The following is a 16,135-nucleotide window of genomic DNA, read 5'->3' on the forward strand; positions in this document are numbered from 1 at the left end:
AGAAGGTGGATTTATGCTACTTGAGCATTCCAATACTTGAGACTAGGATCTTCACTTGGATGTTGCATGGTTGATATGCTTTGGTCCTCACAGATGTACTTGGGCTGATTTGGGCTTTGCACACCCTAAGCATACATCTATTTGTGTCAGGTCTTGCCAGTGTTGTGTACACTTCGCCCTATTACACAGGGGGTGTGCCGGCTTACTGACGGATTCATTTGACATGCTTGCATGTTTGCTCAATGTCCATATGACTGTCACATGCTATTTTATGCCCACTTGATGTTGATTATGCTTTGACAGTCAGTGGTTGACTTGGTGCATTCATTTTGCCTATAGTTTGCTCTCATTGTACCTCGCAGTAATTTATTATAACAAGCAGTTATGCATAGATTGTGATGTATCTTTTTCATGCTGAATCATCTTGATTTTATATACTTTTGATAGTACTTGGTGTGGGCAGCATCATTAGCTATGCCTTGGTTTTGGTGGTATTTTGGCTATTTACAACAATTTACAACAAGTAGTTGAACTGTCTGCACCATTTTGGACCGATGGCATCTTCTTCCACTGACAGTGCAATCTTCAACATCACTAAGCTTGATGGTACGAATTATGCCTATTGGAAGAGCCAAGTTTGGCAAGTATTGATGCAGAAATCACAGATAAGACCACTAAGGTTGCATGGAGAGCAGCTTGAAACTATGATTGATGACGAATGGATGGAGCTTAATGAGTTATGCAAGTCCACCCTCATCTTGTTTCTCACTAAACAGGTGCATTACAATGTGGTTGAGGAAGCACAGAGTGCTTGGCAGCTTTAGGATAAGATAAAGAATCTCTATGACAAGAAAAGTTCAACAAGTCAGATGTACTGACTGAAGCAACTTATGGACTTGCGCATGAAGGAGAATATGACGATGTCTGCTCATTTGAGCCAGTTCCATGCTATTCTCAAGAACTTGACTTTGCACGACATTACTTTCAATGATGAGGTTACTCCATTGTTTTTGCTTGGAACTCTGAGTGAGTCATAAGATGTATTTTGCACTGCCTTATGTGCTCCTGCTACTATTTTGAACTTTCCTGCTGTAGAGAGTGCTCTTCTGCAGAAAAAGATCAACCATAAGAACTTAGATGCCTCTCTTGTGTCGCATGCTTTGACTGTTAGAGGCAGAGATGGTAATGGAAAGAATGACCATGGGAATGGCCGTGGCAGAGACTCGCAGAAGTCTAGGTCTAAGTCGCGTGGTAAGTCACGCAACAAGTCTCATGGAAGAAATGCTAATGTGACATGTCATCATTGCGGCAAGAAGGGTCATATATGCCCACAATGTCATGAGTTGCACAATGAGAAGCGCAAAGAGAAAGGGAAAGACAAAGTACAGGAAAAGTCCTTTGATCGTAGCATGGTGCCTACGAAATCCAGTGTGAAAATAGAGGAGATAAATGTCATGTAAACTGAAGACTCCAATGGGGAGCACATACTTGCAGCTAGTTCTTATGATGCTACGCCGTTGACCAAGGTTCACTCTATATATGTGCAATACTCGCTTTTGGATTCTGGTGCTTCATTTCATGTTACACCATGTCGTGAATGGTTCCATTCCTACTGCATTGTCTCTGGTTCAGTTCGCTTGGGTAATGACAGGTCACTTGCTATTGTTGGCATTGGGGATGTACGGCTGCAATTCTCTACTAGCAGTACTTTTCTATTACAGGATGTACGTCATGTACCTACGCTTACACGCAGTCTTATGTCTACAGGGCAGCTTGATGATGCTGGGTTTCATGTCTCTTTTGGGAATTCTATCTGAAAGATCACACGTGGCAGACTTGTGCTTGCTAGAGATGCCAAGGCTCACAGCCTCTATCCTCTTGTAGTTGATGGGTCCTCTACTGACCATGTTTTGTCTTGGGTTCCATTCCATATGTATCTCTTTGGCATGCCCGTTTGGGTCATATGTCCTTGAAGGAAATGAAAATGCTTTCTGGTTTGTAGTACTAACCGCCCCTTGACTATGCATATTTTGATTCATGTGAGCATTGTCTTTATGGCAGACAAAATAGGAATCCGCATATAAGAAGTCTAGTAGGACACGCATGAGTGAGCCCTTGGCATTGGTACATTCGAATGTCTGTGGGCCCATGCCCTATCAGTCTATGGGTGGTGCAAAGTGTTTTGTGATGTTTATTGACGATTTTTCACGTAAAGTCATGGCTTATTCCATTAAGGCCAAATCCGATATCTTGGTTGAGTTTCAGCGATGGCTTACATTGGTTGAGAACCAGACTGGGCATAGACTGAAATGCCTTAGGACTGACAATGGGGGAGAATATGTGTCATGTGCCTTTGAGCAGCTATGTGGCGAGAGGGCTATTAAGCGTCAGTTAACCGCCCCTCTATATCCCACCCCAGAATGGTTTGGCTGAGCGGATGAATAGAACCATCTAGGAGTATGTATGCAGTATGCTTAGCCGTGCAGGCCTACCACAAAGCTTTTGGACTGAGACAATCAGTACAGCTCTGCATATCATAAATAGACCACCTTCTAGTGGTTTGGATTTCCAAGTTGCAGAGGAGGTATAGACTCTTATGCACATCTACCTGTCTTTGGATGTGAGACATTATGCTATGTGCCCAAGGACAAGCGTAGTAAGCCGGATCCTAAGAGTGTCAAATACATTTTCCTTAGCTATGAAAATGCAAGCAAGATGGGTTACCGTCTCTGGGATCTGCAGGCGCGGAAAGTCATATACAGCTATGATGTAGCCTTCCATGAAAACAAGATGCATAGACAGCCTGAGAAGTTGGTAGAGATACGCAAGGTTATATTCCAGGAGGAGCCACGTGCTCCTACACAGCCAGTTGGACAGCCTGCAACAACAGTTGATATACATGGCCAGGGTGTTGGATAGGATGTTGGACATACAACACAGCTTGCAGTGAGATGGTCTACTAGAGATAGATGTCCACCTGATAGATTTGAGCCCTCAATGCATTATATCTTGGTTACAGATACAGGAGAGCCTCTCACCTATGATGAGGCTATGCGCAAGGGTGACAGTTACTCCTGGGAGAGGACTATGCAGTCTGAGATGGAGTCCCTGCATAAGAATATGACTTGGGATTTGGTTGCATTGCCTAAGGGCGAGAAGGCTTTGCCGTACAAATGGGTGTACAAGCTGAAAAGTATCACTGGAAAACCCAAGCCGGCTCATAAGGCAAGACTTGTTGCTAAGGGTTTTAAACAAGAGCATGGAGTTGACTTTGATGAAGTCTTTTCTCCTGTGATCAAGATAACCACCCTGTGCTTGGTTTTGGCCTTAGACGCACAGCTTGACTTGGACATATATCAGATGGATGTCAAGACTGCATTCTTACATGGGGATTTGCATGATGAGATATACATGGAGTAACCTAAGGGCTTGCAGAACCTAGCAGGGAGCACCTAGTGTGCAAGTTGAAGAAAAGTCTTTATAGCTTGAAGCAAGAATCTAGGGAGTGGTATCACAAGTTTAATGCCTTTATGCAATCACAGGGCTACAGCAGGAGTGCTATGGATCCGTGTCTTTACACGAAGAAAGCCCGTGATGGCTCATTGCTTATTTTGGTACGTTATGTGGATGATATGCTGATAGTAGGGAAAGCTCATAATGAGTTGGATGCTCTTAAATCTCAGTTGAAGAAGAGCTTTGAGATGAAGGATTTGGGACAGGCCTCTCACATTCTTGGTATGCACATTAAGCACGACAGGCATCAGGGTCTACTCTACCTCTCACAGAGGGAATACATTCATAAAGTCCTTGAGTGTTTCCGCATGCAGGACATGAAGCCTCTTGGCTGTCCATTACCTTCTTATGTGAAGGTCTCACCAGCCGATTGTCCATAGACAGATGAGTAGAGGGCTGAGATGGCCAAGATCCCTTATGCATTAACCGTGGGTAGTTTGGTGTATGCCATAATAGCCACTCAACCAGATATTGCCTTTGCAATTGGTGTTGTGGCACGCTACATGGCTACACCTAGCAGAAACATTGGGATGCCGTGAAGGGTATCATGAGGTACGTGAAGGGCACAACAGATATGTGTATTTGCTATGGCAGTCAAGATACAGGAGTTGTAGGGTACACAGACTCCGATTATGCAAGACATGCAAATAGTAGGAAGTCCAACTTCTAGCTATGTATTCACCTATGCTAGAGATGTTGTCTCTTGGATGTCCAGGGTTAATAAGTGTACCGCTCTCTCTACCACTGAGACGGAGTATGTTACAGCCACTAAGGCTTGCAAGGAGGCCATATAGTTGGGGTCGTTTGGTTCATGACCTTGGGATTGATGCTATACCTACGTTGCATTCAAATTCTATGAGTGCTATTCAGCTAGCCACGAATTCGGTTTTCCATGTGAAGACGAAACACATTGAGGTGAGGTATCACTTCATACGTGGGGTTATGGAGGACAGGTCTGTTGACCTTGCCAAGATCTCCACTAACGAAAATCCTACAGATCTGCTCACGAAAAGCCTCACTACTGAGTGTTTTACCTTCCTCAAGAGATTGATGGGTGTTGGATGAGATGACGTTTTTTCTCATCGTACATGTGTACATTATACTGTCTTTTCTTTTTCCTTTTCACTCCTCACTAGGGCAGCTTCGCCTTTAAGTGGGAGGTTGCTGGAGATAAAGACGCCTTTGCCTAGCCACGCGTGTATTACTACACTGATAGTATCCGCCACTGCACACTGCAGATGGCAAGCGCCCGTCACCGTCACGTTATTCTTTATTCTTTTAGTGACAATTTAAATAAAGGAACGCTCAATCACACATTGTGCCTGTTGGGCGTTCCCATTTTATGTCTCTCTCTTTCTTGCTCTTGCTCTCCCGCCATAGTTCTCTCAAAAAGCAAGCTTCGATCCTTCTCACATTTCATATCTTACCATCTCCATGATTGATCTTTTCTTCCGTTCTGTTACTCCATTTTGAATACCTCGAGATACAAAATACTCTAAAAACTATTTAGAAAGATATTCATCCCCCATTGGTACAAAGGGTCTAAATGTAAAAGTTATTTTGGTTTTCCACCATGGCTATAAAAGTATTGAAGCAAGAAAAGACTTCAGACTTAGACTTCAGCCTATGTACCCAAGTGAATCCGAATTTATCATCGACAATAAACACAAAATAGAGCACATCGAACCACAAACATCACTGTGAAGTAAATGCAAAATAGATGAGAATGAACATGAGAATCCTTGGGAAAGGAAAGCCGATGCATCTTACCAAGTAAACAACCTTCACAATTGTGATTCGATGGTAGTAGGTGGAGTCTTGGAAGATCTCTAGAATCTAACTATATCCTCTAATTGGAGCTTCATCAATGCACAATAGTTTATCTGGCCAAGCCACTAGTGCCATAAATGTATATCTTGGAAAGATTCCTTTGTTAATAAAAAATGATCAATAGGAGTTTTAGCAAACAACTGAGATCATATGTATCAAGATGGGTCTTTAGTGAGGGTGCCTATTAAGACAATGGAAGAAGAAACTTGATCATCATAGACCGCACATTGGGATCCATTGAAAATTACTCGAAACCTTGAAGTTGCAATGGCTGACATAGAAATAAGATTCTTCATGATGCCACGCACATAGAGAACATCATGCAATGTCAAAGAGTGCCTGAAACAGAGACAACCTATACATGACCAATGCCTTTAAATGCATAAGAGGCATTGTTGGCACACAACTATGTTCCCCTTATGTACATGAGAGATGAATGTAAATAATACTTGGCAAGAAGTGATGTTCTTAGAAGCACCACTATCGAAATACCAACTAGAAGCTGCATCAATGATAAAAAACAACTATCATGAATAGAGGTATTATACTAACATTGAATGAAAACTATATAATCCTTACTGAGTATAATTCACGGTCTCATGTGTGACAACAAGACTGGACTTCTCCTTTTCTAATGCAATGTGCTTACGACATTTAATGATGTAATGTACCGTCTTTCAACAATAATTGCACATCTTGGGTTGGTTGAATGTACTTTTTGAAGGGTTGGTAGAGAATGGGCCACCATGGGAGGACATCTTTGATGTAAAAGATGTGGAAGTAGAAGGATGACCGACATGAAGGTTTGTTATTTTTTAACAAGCAAGCTTGTTTTTGGCTTTAGGTTTGCCCTTTCCACGAGATGGATGGAAAAGGCTAGTTCATTCACCAAAGTAGCATTGTGGTTAAGACGGTTTTATTCTTCCTACAACAAACGAGACACAAGTTGGTCAAACATATAGGTAACTTGGCTGCCCATAGTTACCAACCACAAAGTAGTAGCAAAATCTTAATAAGATTTATGTAGACCATTAGGAGAAATTGAAATAAGCTAATTTATCTAGAACTACATCAATATTCAATAACTGTTCTCAAAGATCTTTGATGCTTGTGAGATAGGCATCCATGTTTCCTCCTCCCATACAAACATCTTCTAGTTGCTTACATCAAATGTGCGGAATGATAGCTCTCTTCGTGGATGAAACGATTAAGGCATGCACTTGGGCATCACGTCCATCCCATCAAATCTGCTATTGAGTAGGAGGCGATGTGGAAAAGGAAGATGATTTGGCATCATGAGAGCTACCTCTTGATGTGGAGGTGGGAGAGGGTGCCAGTGTTGGAGAAGCCAGCCTTCACTTGGTAACATTTACAATATGCCATCAATTCTTTGCTGCAAGAACATGTCACATCATGTATGCCCACATAGGATGATTGGTGGTGTTGAGCTTGTGGTCAGTGCCATGAGTGCAAATCAGAAATAAAACAAATAACTTCCAAGTGAAGAGAAAGAATATAAATGCCTAAATAATGATGAACCACCAATAGAAGAGATGTTGCGGCCTCGATGGAGTTGAATAATATGAAAAGTAATATTTTTCTCATGTTGTTTTCCTCGTGAGAGTGGAGAGAAAAATATGCTAATAATAATAATTTTCTGAAACAAAATGTTACCCAATCAAGGTGGCAATCAGCAATATGCTGAAATCAGAGACTGATGACTGAAAATGCTCCGATAATGTGAAGAGCAGAAGAATTTGAGAAGATTCGCCAAATAAATGCACCCAAACAATAGAATTTTTCTACAACGTCGGGGAAAAATAGGAGCAGTGATGAAATAATATGATTTTTTAGCACGTCAAGGCCAAAGAAAGTGAATTCAGCAAAAGCCCCAAATTTTGAGTACCTAGGAGGTGAAATTGGGCAAAAGCCCCAAATTTTACCCCAAAATTCAAGAGCAGCCTAACACACATTCAGTATTTCAAAACATCCAAGCTACAAGGCTTAGGAACGATTTTGAGATTAAACTGCCTGCAGCTATTATATGCGCATGGAGATCAGTATTTGCAGGACTTCACCAAATTGACCCACTCACTTTTGAAGAGAAGTTGAGGCATCCACTTCTCTTCAACCAACTACTCAAGACAAACAAAGAGAGGCCACACCATTGGAGAGAAGACCCTTCTATATTGGGGAAGGTTCTCTTGACGAATTGCTTCTACAAAGGAGGAGTGGTTTGTCTTTCTTGAGCTGCCGGCTCATATATAGAGATAGAGACTTCCAGGCATCAAGGGGGTTAGAGCCATAATGGAGAGCATTAGGGAAGTGGTGCCCCTCAAATGGAGAATTGACACAGACTTTGTAGACTTAGATTGAGCTCTTAACCAGAGGAGAGGATCCTTCTTGCAGTGGTAGCCACCGATGGAGAAAGTATATTTTTTTTTCAATAGAGATAGATGGAAGACTTGGATGAGAGGATCTTGATTAGTGAGAGTTTATAGGATGCTATCAACAAAGGATTTGAGTTGTGGCTCATTGTGACAGGACTTGGCACTTAGACCCAAACCCTTAGACTTGTATGATAGATGGATGGATCACTAGGCATATAGAAGGAGACCATTGCAGAGACTTCAATGGGATCTGGAGAGTATGGACAGACCCATTTGCAGAGATGTCTCAGGATGTGCCCTTCTTTGGGTATACTGCCAGGTGGAGGAGGAGGATACAGATGAGGACGATCAAAGTGGTGCTGGCTACAACTCAGCATTGGGTTGCCTAGTGTGTATCACAGCCTTTCCTAGCAGACTTCTGGCTCTGGAGGAGATTGAAGGACAAGCTTCAGACCAAGAAAGATCTCTCTTTCTTTGGTTACTAGCACATGGGAGTCTAGCACATGGTGCATGGCTTGTCTATGATAGAGACCCTCTCCCTTGTGCTAGATGCAAGGAGCATGAGGAGAAATAGAGGCACTGCATATGGGATCACCCAAGGGCTCAGGAGGTTTGGAGAAGAGCCCTTAGGATGGTGTTTCATGGCACTCCAGAATCTACCGGTGCAACATGGAGGATGATCACTTGGGTCACAAATAGAGGCCCATATGAGAATAAAAGGGGTGTTGTGCCTATCTTCTTTCATGTCAGCTTGTAAGCAGGACTATCATGCCAGTTTTCTCACAAACAGTGTGGACTCAAGGACATTGTCATAGATGGGAGCTCATAGCTAGCATTATAGCTTGGAACATATGGACAGCCAGATATAGCCAGGCTATTGAGGTTTTGGATAATAGATATACCTACTGCAGAGACTCTCTTCAAGCTCTGGACAGAGATTGTGCATACTCTTCATGGGAGACGGGAGAATGCAAGGCAGTTCGGAGACAATAAGGAGAAGGAGAGATGCTTTTCTCAGGACATGGGATTCTGACACTTTCTTCCTTCTCTAAAAGCACATGGTCTGGCATTATAGACCTCCTGACTGGTTATTCCTTCAGGCTTTGTAATACACTTCCCCTTGTTACATATTTTCTGATATGGAAGTCCCTTACAGCACTGCTTTGTATTTTGCATTTTGCCTTGGGATATTTTTTCCGAGTCTTATTAATAGAATTTTTTCTTCTCTCTTCATTGTATAGTGCCTCAGAAACTATTCTGAATAATGCTGTCCTATCCCTCTGTCCCCATTCCTCAGGTTTAGTGAATCCTTGTCTCTGTCCCCATTGCTATCCCCAGTCCCATATTTCTATGCCTTGAGCCTGTATGCATTAAACAAATTTCATCTGCTGCCATAACTAGTAACCCTTTTACTTTCTTTTGTAATATGTCATATTACTGTGTGGAAAACGCTGCGAGGTGAAAATTCACTATGAAGTACAAAAGTTAAGACAGTTCAAGTCCCGTCCCTGCTTTAAGACCATGGGTTAAAACTAAAAGGGAAAGACAAATTCTGCTTTACCCCATAGAGTAGGAAAGGTAAACCAGGGCAAGACGTGTGACAGGGAGCTCTCTAAAATTCCTCATCATCGAGCATATCCACCATATACACACATACAAGTAAGCATGCGCACACCCCATCATGTCTCAAACACCATATAAATATTGTGCGCCATAAAAATCAACAAATGGAGCATAGCATGCAAGCATCCATGAAGAGAACTACAATAGGGGTGATGAAGCAATGATGCTTAATGGGCTGCCCAAAAGAGCACAGTAAGAGAGTTATATATTAATTCTCAGAGAGAAAATATTCCCAGTTTCAAAAAGTGGACAAAAGACATTATGTAAGCCGGGAACCTCTTATAGGCACACCCCTGAATACTTTAAATACAGTTCTCTTACCAGTTGAATGAGACACTCTATATAATCTTGGATACTCTTCCCAATGGACCTAGCAATAAGCAATACAAGCATTAAGGTGCATCAGTGATTGTTCTTATATCAGTGAATAATGTATCCTTGAGGAAAGACAAATTATCTATTACCCACTCATCCATCGTCAAGCCATGAACAACAAGATACAGCTGGAAAGTAAGAAAAGGTATCTGCACAGGTATTGCTGATGTTAAGAACAAGTTGCTCCTCTCAGAAATCTCACAGAATGTTTTGATTTGGTTTTTAGTCTTTACATGAGATTAACAAACCTGCCAAAAAATCTGGAGTGCTACAAAAAAGGCAATACTCAACACCCAGGTTTCACCAAGTAAAATCTGCAAAAACTGCTTGGCTAAGAGAAGATTTTAAGCATATCAGATACATCGATCACACTTAAGGGATTAATCAGATCACCGACACAATTTTGTTTGTTTAGGAAATAGTAACAGTGGCACAAAATAAGGCAAACTTCCTAAAATTTGGACATCATCCCTCTTTCCAATATTCCAACTACAGACAAGATATGTTTGGTGGTAAAGTTTCATGTAATCAGTGCAATATACCTCCAGATGATTGCAGGCATGTTATTGGCATAATGAAGTAGAATATCAATATACTCTAATTGATTGCATGCACACTGCAGTTTTAGGGTGCATGCGCACTGCATGAGCCAAGATCTGTTCCAACTAATAGCCAATTGTAATACTTGCAAAATGCATATAGACAAGGAGCAATACCTCTGAAATGACAGCAAAGAGGTCATCTGAGATTAAAAAAGCATTCACATTACTGTGGCATTAGTCGTGGCAAGATGTCAACTGTGACAACAAAAAGTAAATCCAACAGATTTAAACTGCAGGAGTTAAGGGGGAGAAGATTTTACTTTTCTCCCATCTTTGCATTATCAACAATTCCTTCATATCTACAAGAGGATCAAGGAGCAACTTATCAGTCGTTTACGTTAAAGTTTATTTATGTACACCTCACCTAACTTTGTACTGTGTCAAAAATTGGAATTCAGCGCCAGAAAAGCCACAAACATACATAATATGGCACAAATTTTCACCAGGATTGCTTACATGCAAAAGAACAAACCAGATACAAGGTTTCAGTCCAAATCAAGGACAGGAGCAGAAGAAGGAACAGTAAGTGATTCTTCGAGCCTGAAAAGATAATGGCATCTTTATTAGATACTATTGAGAGTCAGAACACTATTCAGTGCTACAAAATAGTGACATCCATCATGCCATTATGCACCATTCATTCCAACATTGCAGAGCAGATTTGTCCAGAGTTCTTTAGGCACTCCATCTTTTTTAGAAAATAATGACAAGTGCAAAAGAATGCAAACAAACAGAGAAACAAACTCAGCTGCATTGGCAAGATGTTCACACTTTTAATGTGCAGATGAGTGTACATGGGCCATCTCAAACACAAAATAGCATCATTCTTAATGGCCATTTATTGTTCAGAGAACTAATCTGATTGGATTGCTGAGACGACTCATTTTTCTTGTACTTTAGAGGCACCTTGTGTTGAGCTAAAACTGCATTAGCTTTACTTAAACAGCCCCAAAACATGCTTAATTAATGAAGAAACCTTGTTTATTTAAAAGAAACGTAATCCTAGAGAGTTTCTGTGTCCCATAAACACAAACCCACTTGGGAAGGCCCAAACTTTCTATAAATACGTATGCTGCCCTCCATTCAGCCCTTAATCTCGTTTTTGCACATTTTAGGTGTTTCAGCTTGCTGCCCACACCCCATTTGCGGAGGACATCTCAGCCGAAGCTGTCCATTGCTGTCTTCATCAGTTGGCGCCTCATTTCCAGCCCTCTTCACGCAATTTAGAGCTGATTCCACCCAAGCGACTGCTATTCCTATGCAGACCTGTTGCCGTACAGCCTGCCACGTCATCGCAGTCCTGCAATCTGTGTTTTCAGTCTTTCTCTCTCCTGTAAGCTGTCTTGCCTGCGTTTTTAGTCTTTCTCTCACCTGCTGCCTGCGTTTTGTCTTTCTCTCTCCTCACTGCCGTCTGCATCAGATCCACCTTTTCATTGCTGTATTTGCTGGTGTTCAACATCCGGAGGCTGCCTTGCTATGATTCGAGATCCGTTCAGAGTACGACACACTCTCCAACTCATTACCCTTGCCTTGATCCTTGAGATACAGGAGTTCGAGGTTCAGTATTCATTCATTGCATAGTGTGTTTGCTGCATGAGCATTGTATATTCAACAGTTATATCACTTCAGTTATTTTCTGTGTTCATTGTCATTGAGTTACCCTAGCCCTAATTGTGTTCTTTTATCAATCTGTGCTTTGTCGTACGATTGTTATTTGTGTTTCTGTGTCATAGTATTTCTTTACATGGTATCAGAGCTTGGTACTCTCTGAGAAACCTAGGCCTTTAATCTGAAAGCTCTACACAAGAAGCAAGAACAACAGCAGGTTCAAATGACTTCAAACACAACAACACTGATTCAGTCTCCAAACCAACTATGCCAAGAACCGAGCGAGAGTGGGCCGATCAGCTTGCTCCACAAAGTTCCGACATGGTGGAAGACACTTCTGATTACATAGAAGAAAAGCTAGACAAGCTGACCTTTGAAAAATACAAACTGATCGAAAGAAGATTGAGGAGCTCGATCGAAGGATTGCCCTTCAAGAAAAGCTTCTAAATGAAGGTATGCATGAATTTCTCTCTTCAAATGTTGCGCGTAAATCTAATGATGTTGTAGGGCCGTCGAGACCTCCATCAGGGATGGGCCCCCCTCTTGGACTACAAGACCCGGAGTATGTTCCTTTCTTTCATCCTCTTCCGTCCACTCCGGTGCAAGGTACTTTAGATTCGTCTTTTGTTCCTTTTTATTTTACCTCTTTTGCTTTGCAATATATTGGTAGAAATCATGAGAAAGCTAGAGTACAATCAGTTGACTACTGAAAAGGTTCTCTTGAGGACCAATTCTTATATGTTAACACACATCATGGGTATTATAAGAAAAAGCCATGTACCTCTTCTTCTACCCTTCCTTCTTTTTAATTTACTTCTCAAAATTAAAATGAGTTTGGTGTTCCTATTTCTACATTGCATGGTGCATCATCATCATCATCATCATTTCATTTTCAATCATTAAAATTGTAAAAATGAACAAAATACATCTGCACCTTTCACACCACAATTTCAAAACCCACCCATCCCACCACATTCTTCCGCTGCTTCTCCACTTCCCTTCACACAATTTGCATTTCCCTATCAAACACCTCATGTTGCACATCACACCGCACCGGGGTTGTGAAAACATAGGCACCGCCTTTAGGACCTCATCCTTTTCTCCATCAGGTGGTGTTCCACACCTACTTCTCACACACTTTCGGGATCATTGCAGCTTGGGTATCCCCCCCCAGTCTCTCCCAAGTGTGGATCACTTGGTATCACAGCTTGTCTCTATAGCATTATCCAGTGGACCTCTTGGTCATTCTGTTGAGCCCCAGCCAAGCTTTGGACAGGGCTTTCGTGTCTTAGTGCCTCCACCTCCATCGGCACCTTATGGAAACATTCATGTTCCAATGCCTCCGCATCAATTGGCACTCATCAAACACTCCCAACCTACTTCTGCCTACCCACCTTTTCCTCCTCATTCTTCCTATCAAACACACCCACCGCCACCATCGTACCCTCCACCTCCATCTTATCTCACTTTCCCGACACCTCATGGTTCCAGCTCATCTTCTGCCAAGCATGTTTTCAATGACAAGACCCGTTTTAACGGGTCAAACTTTACCACTTGGTTGGAACCCCAACCCGATCCCGCACTTGTTCCATACGAGGTTGTCCGCTCATGGAAGGCTAGGAATGCCTCCGCTATTGTCGAGTTGATGCAAGGCTTATTGCCTAAGTTTCATTCTCAACTTCAGCATTTTGACTTAGCGTCAGAGTGATGGGCACACTTGACTGACCGCTATACAGCTCGGGATAGAACATGTCATATAAATCTTGACCATGAGCTCCAACTCTTTAAAATCACTGATCAGGATGATTTGAAAGTCAAGTTGGCTGAGTATCAGCGACTTCTTGCTGTATTCTCCACTACGGGGACTCCCAAGACCTCTAACAATCAAGTCACATTGTTTTTGAAGAAACTCCCCATGAGATACTTCAATTTTGTGGAAGGTATAGTTTCAAAGCCTACCATGCCTACTTTCTATCAATTTGAGTATCAATTGTTGCGTTACGCACGGTTGTTCAATCAATTTCATATGAATTCTTCCTCAAAGGGGGCTCTTGTTGCTTGTTCTCAGAGGGGGCAACAAGGGAAGGGCAAACAAAATCAAACCTCCACTCAAAATCAAAAAAAAAAAATCAATCGAGCCACAAGGAACTCCCAGTCACAACTCAAACAAGGGTAGCAGAATGTACCTAAAAGAATAGGTATTGTCAACATTGTCAAAAGGCTGGTCATTTTGATAACAAGTGTCGCTCAAAGGCCAGAGGCACAATATCCAAATCTAAATCTCACACCCCCGCCCCACGGTCGGGCAACCCCCAGCCGGGGAGGTAGGGTGATGGCAAGGGGCAGTTTCAAGGTTAGACTCATACTGCCACTACTCAGCTTGTCTCACTGGTCTGCAGAGGCCCACATTGTCTCCATAGAGACAACAGATGCGAGTCTCGTCCACATTTGTGAGTTACCTCCTGACGAGGTTACCACCCAGGCCCACTCGTCATAGTCGAGCATTTCAGCACCAAAGCCGGGCGGGTCCACATAGGAAACAACTCCTCGGTCAAGATTCAAGCTCAAGGTAGCGTCAGTTTTGCCACTAACAAGGATCCGGATCTAGCTTCGCTGGACAATGTATACCATGTCCCCCAGCTTGGGATGAACTTGTTATCTGTTCAACAGCTTTGCCGGTTGGAGCGAGCAGTTTTCTTTACAGCGACCACAGTTAAGATCCTTGACTCTCAAACTGGTTTAGTGATTGCTCACGGTGAGGCATGGCCTAGTGGCCTTTACCATATGACTCACTTTCTAACCGAGCCAACAGCGGAGAGCTCCATGTTCTACAGCTTCCAAACATTACCCACATCTCAGGAGCCTATGAGCAATGAGCGTCTTTGGCACTTTTTCTTAGGGCATATTGGTTATGAATCTCTTTATGAGTTATCCCGCAGTCAGCTGGTTGAGGGCCTTCCCCACCTCAAACTAGCTCACAATGTCTGTAAAGCTTGTCAGCTCGAAAAGCAACACCATACCCCATTCTCTCAGCAGTCCACACATCGTACTGAGGAGCCTTTTAGATTGATTCATGTTGATCTTTGTGGGCCGACATCCGCTGCCGCCTTGAATGGCACGTTGTACTTTTTTATAGTGGATGATTATTCTAGATACATGTGGGTGTGCTTCCTCAAGCATAAGTCCAATGCTTTTACCTATTTTTCTGCTTGGGTGTTGTTGGTTCATAACCAGACTGGACGTCATGTTGGTTGCATGAGGAGTGATAGCGATGGTGAGTTTCTCTCCCATGAGTTTTTCGAGTTTCTACTAAAGCATGGCATCTCTCGCCAGCTAACCTCTACTAACTCCCTCTCTCAGAATGGAGTCGTAGAGCATAGGAACCGGACAGTTATGGAAATGGCACCCTCTATGCTGTTCGTAGCAGAGCTTCCTAAGCGCCTTTGGGTTGAGGCTGTTAACACTTTAGTGTACATCCTCAACTGATGCCTGACTGTGGCTCTTCCTAAGAAGACCCCGTATGAGGCATTTTTTGGCTCTCGGCCTGTCATTTCCCACTTCAGAGTCTTCGGGTGTCGTGCCTACACACACACACACCTCATGATAAGATAGGAAAGCTCACTACTCAAGCTGATCTCCTTATTTTTGTCGGATATTACTCTGAAGCGAAAGCTTATCGTTTGATCGATCCTCGGACAAATAAGGTGATCATTAGGAGGGACGTCATTTTTTACGAGAGGGATATCGTGCAATCCTCTCCACAGGATTCCACTCATATTCCTCCTTCCACATCATCGGAGATCGTGCCTGCTGAGCCTGGTCTACTTCCCGCTCCTAACATTACTGCAGATTCTTCATCTCCCAAGCCCTCTCCACGAGATCCATTACCTCACTGGTACCAGTAGACCATGTGGGATTCGGGGATCCTACCACCGGATTCCACTCCGGAGGGACCTAGAAGATCTACCCGCCTTGCTCCTCAAGCATCATTTGCGTCATTGTTTACAGCTGATTATACAGCGCATTCTGAGCCGGATACATGGCAGGAGGCTCTTCAGCACCCTCAATGGCGAGAGGCCATGGAGAAGGAGCTAGAGAGTATTGACCAAAATGAGACTTGGACATTGGTGGATCGTCCGAGCCACAAGAAAGTCATCGGAACAAAGTGGATTTTTAGGACCAAGATAAAAGCTT

At 42.7% G+C, this 16,135-nt stretch overlaps 1 protein-coding gene across 5 annotated transcripts in view; it reads right to left on the minus strand.

Moving 5' to 3' along the window:
- The window catches only part of LOC148039133 (palmitoyltransferase swf1-like), a 66,434-nt gene that overhangs the window by 18,348 nt on the left and 31,951 nt on the right, over positions 1 to 16,135 (minus strand). For all 5 annotated transcript variants that reach the window (XM_087675025.1, XM_087675024.1, XM_087675023.1 and 2 more), the window contains 6 exons: positions 10,790 to 10,873; positions 10,594 to 10,632; positions 10,448 to 10,473; positions 9,980 to 10,045; positions 9,821 to 9,880; positions 9,678 to 9,726 (listed from right to left, as the gene is read on the minus strand). In XM_087675025.1, the coding sequence (XP_087531151.1) occupies positions 9,678 to 9,726; positions 9,821 to 9,880; positions 9,980 to 10,045; positions 10,448 to 10,473; positions 10,594 to 10,632; positions 10,790 to 10,873 (324 nt within the window). The remainder of the gene's footprint in view (positions 1 to 9,677; positions 9,727 to 9,820; positions 9,881 to 9,979; positions 10,046 to 10,447; positions 10,474 to 10,593; positions 10,633 to 10,789; positions 10,874 to 16,135) is intronic.

The sequence above is a fragment of the Lygodium microphyllum genome, chromosome 3 (genome assembly GCF_053477565.2).
Source record: "Lygodium microphyllum isolate KBCC chromosome 3, Lygodium_microphyllum_v1.1.10, whole genome shotgun sequence".
NCBI classification, from domain to species: Eukaryota; Viridiplantae; Streptophyta; class Polypodiopsida; order Schizaeales; family Lygodiaceae; genus Lygodium; species Lygodium microphyllum.